The sequence below is a fragment of the Mizuhopecten yessoensis genome, unplaced genomic scaffold (genome assembly GCF_002113885.1).
Source record: "Mizuhopecten yessoensis strain PY_sf001 unplaced genomic scaffold, ASM211388v2 scaffold9507, whole genome shotgun sequence".
NCBI lineage: Eukaryota > Metazoa > Mollusca > Bivalvia > Pectinida > Pectinidae > Mizuhopecten > Mizuhopecten yessoensis.
Genome location: NW_018408082.1, coordinates 206839 through 212838, shown reverse-complemented (window position 1 = coordinate 212838; position 6000 = coordinate 206839). Strand labels below are relative to the sequence as shown.

At 36.5% G+C, this 6000-nt stretch overlaps 1 protein-coding gene across 1 annotated transcript in view; it reads right to left on the bottom strand.

The window, feature by feature from the left end:
- Nucleotides 1–4464, bottom strand: part of LOC110458254 (protein GPR107-like) — a 28838-nt gene extending 24374 nt beyond the window's left edge. Inside the window, exons 1-3 of the mRNA XM_021509868.1 lie at nt 4360–4464; nt 2736–2858; nt 1980–2030 (exon numbers count right to left, since the gene is read on the bottom strand). Coding sequence (XP_021365543.1) covers nt 1980–2030; nt 2736–2858; nt 4360–4458 — 273 coding nt within the window. The 5' untranslated portion in view covers nt 4459–4464. The remainder of the gene's footprint in view (nt 1–1979; nt 2031–2735; nt 2859–4359) is intronic.
- Between the last annotated feature and the right edge of the window lie 1536 nt (nt 4465–6000).

Sequence of the window (6000 nt, the reverse complement as noted above, 5' to 3'; positions counted from 1 at the left end):
ATAAGTTATATCATAATAGGGTAGAATGAGTATCCAAGTCTTCATACTCAGCAATAAGTTATATCATAATAGGGTAGAATGAGTATCAAAGTCTTCATACTCAGCAATAAGTTATATCATAATAGGGTAGAATGAGTATCAAAGTCTTCATACTCAGCTATAAGTTATATCATAATATATAGCAAAGGGTGGGGATTACAAGTTTCCATTTTAGGAACTAGGGACTAAAATCCTAAGGGCAGGGCAGAACGTCTAGGTAAATACTGGGTTTGTTTTTTCATGCCTGACAATTATATCAATACAGCTGGTGGCCATGGAATTCTCAACCATTTCCATGGACTAATTATAAGTTTCCAGGGGTTGGCAAAAGCCCCAAGACTAATCCTGGTAACATCTATGAATCAGCCTTTTCATGCCTAGCAATTTATATATGGCTACTGGATGAGGATCTTGTGATCAACCATTTTTGAAGTCATGACTCAGTGACTATGCTCAAGAGTTAAGATTGAACCCATTGGGCTAGTCTGAGAAGCACATGTTTATTGGTACAGTTACATATATATATAGTTCCCTCTGAACAACACTTTCAGGAGCCATCCCAGTATGACAGGGATCCATGTCATAGGGAAATGGTGACCATATGGCCACTCTAAGAGAGTACCTTTCCTTCATCTAGGCGTTGGACTCAAAAACTTTTATTATCTCTTTATAATGTTCAGTCTATATTAGTAGGTTATTTCCATCATTCAAGATGACCTCAACCTAGCTTTACAATGATTATCAAAATCCGTTATTATAAGACCAGTATATCTACCAGCTGGATGAAACTCTGCACGACAACCTACCAATGGACTATTCAGTATGTAAAGAGTTTACATTCTCTAACTATTATGTCCCGCTAGACAACATTTTTATTGATGTCCTTTTAGATATGTATTGATATGGGCTTAACAGAGTTATCTATCTTGTACTAACTATTGATGATGTCACAATACTACCTATTGTTTATGACGTCACAATCTCTGCCATTGTTAATGATGTCACTATATATATATATATGTAGATCAACTGTATGTGCCCACAATTTTAGTACTTCAGGGAAAGAAATGTCCTATAAATTTGTCCTGAAGAAGCCCACTGTAGGGGCGAAACCGGTCAACACTTCTAATAAACTACAAGAATAAGTTATTGCTCCTTCGCCTGTTGTGATTGAACCTATTTTATGAGTTACATAGAGGGTATTTCAATCGTTTACATGGTTGACAAGGTCTATATGGGCGGGGGCAGACCCAAGTTCAATCCTGGCAGCATATCAGTTTTTGTCTTTTCATGCCCAGCACTTGTATATATGGTTATAGGGTGGGGATCTAGATCAGAACTCTTTCCATATTGTTACCAAGCCACTAAGTTCTTGGTGGTGGTGCCAGACCCCAGAGTCAGTTCTGGTGGTGGTGCCAGACCCCAGAGTCAGTTCTGGTGGTGGTGGTACCAGACCCCAGAGTCAGTTCTGGTGGTGGTGCCAGACCCCAGAGTCAGTTCTGGTGGTGGTGCTAGACCCCAGAGTCAGTTCTGGTGGTGGTGGTACCAGACCCCAGAGTCAGTTCTGGTGGTGGTGCCAGACCCAAGAGTCAGTTCTGGTGGTGGTGCNGACCCCAGAGTCAGTTCTGGTGGTGGTGCCAGACCCCAGAGTCAGTTCTGGTGGTGGTGCCAGACCCCAGAGTCAGTTCTGGTGGTGGTGCCAGACCCCAGAGTCAGTTCTGGTGGTGGTGCCAGACCCCAGAGTCAGTTCTGAAAGCATGACTGTATTTGTCTTTTCATGGGAAGCAATTGTATATCTGGAAATGGGATTGGGATCTTAAGTTCCAGGGGGCGCTGGACCAAGTGATCAAACCTGGTGGGGATCTCTACCATTTCCATGTTACAAGGGAATAAGTCTCAAAGCTAAAGGCTTGTGTAGACCATATTAGCAATATACATACCATATAGCTTGATATTCCTTTGCTGCCACTCTTGTCAAGTGTAAACCCAAACTGAAAAAATTTAAACCAAAATGGAACCTAAAATAAGATTCATTTGTTCAATTTTTTTCTGAACTTTCTAATATCATACATGCACATATGTACAGTAGACTGTCTCCATCTCATAACTGATCACAAAATATCTAAACTTCCAATTATTCAAACCTACGAATAACTGATCATGATAATGTTTTAAATCACTATTGCATATGACAAGTCTGGAAGAATATCAGATCATTTCTTACATTCAATCAAGTGTAAAAGTCACAAGATACATAAATATAACCAGTGTTTCCTTCTGCATGTACACCTAGTCGGGCAAATGGCATTATTGACACATCAATTTGTTGATTTGATTGTCATTTCGTAATGTTTAACAACTAAATGTACTTATAGACTATAGCGTATCCGAATCAATTGTGATTTGATTGTTGCCAACTTGTACATTTGATTTATTATAAATTAGGTTTAACATATTCTACATGTTTTTGTTCAGTTTCTGAATTTTCACCAAACAATGAAAATGTAGCCATAATGGTAACCAATGCTATGTTCTTGACTTATACAATATTATAATGTCATCTAAATTAAAAGTGCCTTTATAATTATTATGACAAATGTCAGAATGTACGACTTCCATATTTAATTAAGATAACGGGAATAATGATGGCCTTTTGTGATATTACTGACAAATAATTAATATCAAGTCAAGGTTACCATTGCATCTTTGTAATTAAACTGTTCTGGGCTGGTGACAGCAAATACGGTCATGTTCACCGCCAGTGTCCCCTTCTTCAGGAAGCCAAATGTACTTAGGGGTACCTCTCGCCGCTCCTCTGTCTGTAAAAACACACAAATTGATCATATATTACCTCTCGCCGCTCCTGTCTGTAAAAACATGCACATCATATAGTACCAAGCTAGGCTGCATTTACAGTTTATCATAGCTAAAACATAAATAACAGGATTTATCTTTTTGAGTGTTATGTAATTTGTTGTGAAGTTTTAATTGCACAAGTCCAGTTTTAATAATCTGCCAATTGAGCTACATGTATATATATAGCTGTATCAACCTAATATAGCTGTAAAGACCTAATATAATATAGCGGTATCAACCTATCCGTACTGGACTGGTTGTTGAAATAGAATATTTTAAGTGTATGTGTCCCATTTGGATCATCATAAAAAATAAGTACTTATGACCTATCAGAACATATAATGTATGTGGGCTACTTATTACTGCCCTAGATACATAGGTTAAACACCACCACTTTTTTCCGCTTTGAAGCTGCATGCCCAGGTGTGGAACAGTATATATACCTAATGAGATATATGTCAAGCAGAAAACTACAGAGATGTTTGTAAACTATTGTGCACCTGGAATGGTGAACTCTGCAAGTGCTCTATATGTTCCCGATTCCATTTTAATTTTTCTGTTGTTATTAACCAACTAGTGTTTGTATCTTTTAACCGGTCTTCTAACCGGTCTTCTAACCGGTTTAAGTAAGTGTTGTAATTTCGGTTTTGTATGCAAAAATTGTTAACAACCCTGTGATATCTTCTTTGTTCAGTTAATTGTCATGGATTGTATCAGGTCAATAGGCAAGGTAGGTGGGGACTGCCCCAACTTCCTGTCCTGCAACATTCCATTGTAAACTCCTGTATTTGTCAGTGAATGTTTTTTTATTTATTTTTTATTTTTAAAAGTTCTCTCATCACTTAATGTCCATTTGAAAGACATGCTTGTGTATTTTTTCACAATTAAATCCCCTTATGCTGTTATAATAGTATAGAAATCCAGTGATATTTTCCTAAGTTTAAGTGGTGTGATTAGTCAATCCAAATAATCTACCAGGTAATTTGCTTGGTGTTATAGGGCTACATGTAGGTAGGTAAGGATTGGCCCAACCACCAGTCCTATTAAACACTCTTCACATTGATCAATTAATCTTTAGGTGATCTTAGCCTGTATATATATTGCTATATTGAACACCAACTGATCAGTGATCATATATAACTATACTGTAGTTAGTGTACTTTATTTTGATTCATCTGTATTTATCCTTGCATTGTAGGCCTATGTTTATTTGCATGCATTTTTTCAGTTTTGTTTATTACTTAACCCTTATTTGCCGCAAAAAAGCTCTACTAAACTAATGTTTGTATGCTTCTGGTATGCGACAATAAATGAATATTCTTGTATCTTGTAACGTAGGCTATGTATCTGAGTTTTACCACTGGTGACGTTTTGTACGAATTACTTTTTTCCCAGAAACAAGAGTTGTATATCATTCACAAGAAATATAGATCCATATCCAAGGAAATAACGATAAGTCTTCACCTTTAAATCCAGAGAGAAAATCCTCCCTTGGGATGGCAGGACAAACAGGGTTAAAATAAACACAAGTGTCAACATCATAGACTTCGCCATTTCGTCCATGTTGGCGACTGGATTACACTGTAAGATGTTACACAGTACGTGATTGGGTAATGACCAGCGAACTGACCAATCCACGTTTATTTTACAAATTCTAGGGGACACAACTCGTAGAATGAAGGTGTAGCGCCGGTATTTGGTTGAAATATATCAAAGGATTTATTTAATTACGTACTGGTGTTGTTGTTTTGTTTTTATTGCCTTACACAAAGAATGATGTTCGCCCACCAGACTGTTGTTATAGCTGAGTAGCTCATAATTAACTTTTGATCACCTCATCACCACCTCGACTCCAGAGTCCAGGTAACCAATCAAATGTATTTGATCACTCACGCAATATGGTGATAAATATGACAGGACATGTGATACTGTTATGTAATTCAAATATGGTTTCCATTTATGGCCGAAAATTTGGTTTCATTTAATACTCGCACGGAATTAGATTATCTAAGTCCTTGATACTAGCGCTCGTACAAAATACGAGAATTTATTTCGGCCATAAAAGGAACGTTATTAAAGTAACTTGATTTCATTAGATACTTTTTGCCCGTTTATATGAACAATTAATTGATGTCCGAACGGATACTATTTGTCCGTCTGTATGTTCGGTCATCGGCGGATCAGTATGAATAAAATCATAGTTTCGGCCTACACATTATATGACCGCCGACGATATGTCGAGCGGAAATATAATATTTAATAAAATCAAATATCGACATACGTGTACATGCTTATGAGAACCATGATTTCATTAGATACTCAGTGCCCGTACATGTATTTAGTACGAGCGCTAGTATCAAATAAAACCATATTTCGGTCATAAACCGAACATACAGACGGACATACCGAACATACAGACGGACATATACACTTTTATCGCGTTAAGCCCTAACGCGTTAGCATTTAACGCGTTAAGGATGTACTCTTCTGAGGTTTCAGTCACGTTCAAGTCTCGTTTTGATCTGGTGTAACGGGTTTTTGTAATATTTAACAAATTATGATAGGTTTAATAGCAAACACACATCTGAAAAACCTAGATGTCTGTTGTTTGTAGAACATTTTTTACAAGAATTTGAAAAAAATGACCAATTTGGCGGCCATTTTGAAAAAGTGTATTTATGTGAATCTCTTGCGCTTCACAAAGGGCAAAATTTCACCTTTTTTGACACTAGATTGATCACTTAATTTGTTATTGTGTCACCATTTTTAAATGTAGCAGGTTCAATTTTGCTGTACAACTTTATAATGTTCAATATGATTAAAATTATATGCAAAAAGTGGAAAGTTATATATTTTTTTTTTTTTTTTTTTTACATATTAGGGTAACTGAAGCACTTTTGATTTTTGACCCCGAAAAAGGTGAAAAATAACACAAACCCATTTTTGTGGCTGTTTTAGAAAGAGAAACACATTTTCTTTTTGATTCATTGAATACTAAAAAAAGCTTAATACAGGAATTTTTTATATCAAGCGTTTAATCTGCAAAAAATAAGGGGTAGGGGTAACTAAAATCGCATTTCTGAGTTAAATGAATAAGATTAAGAA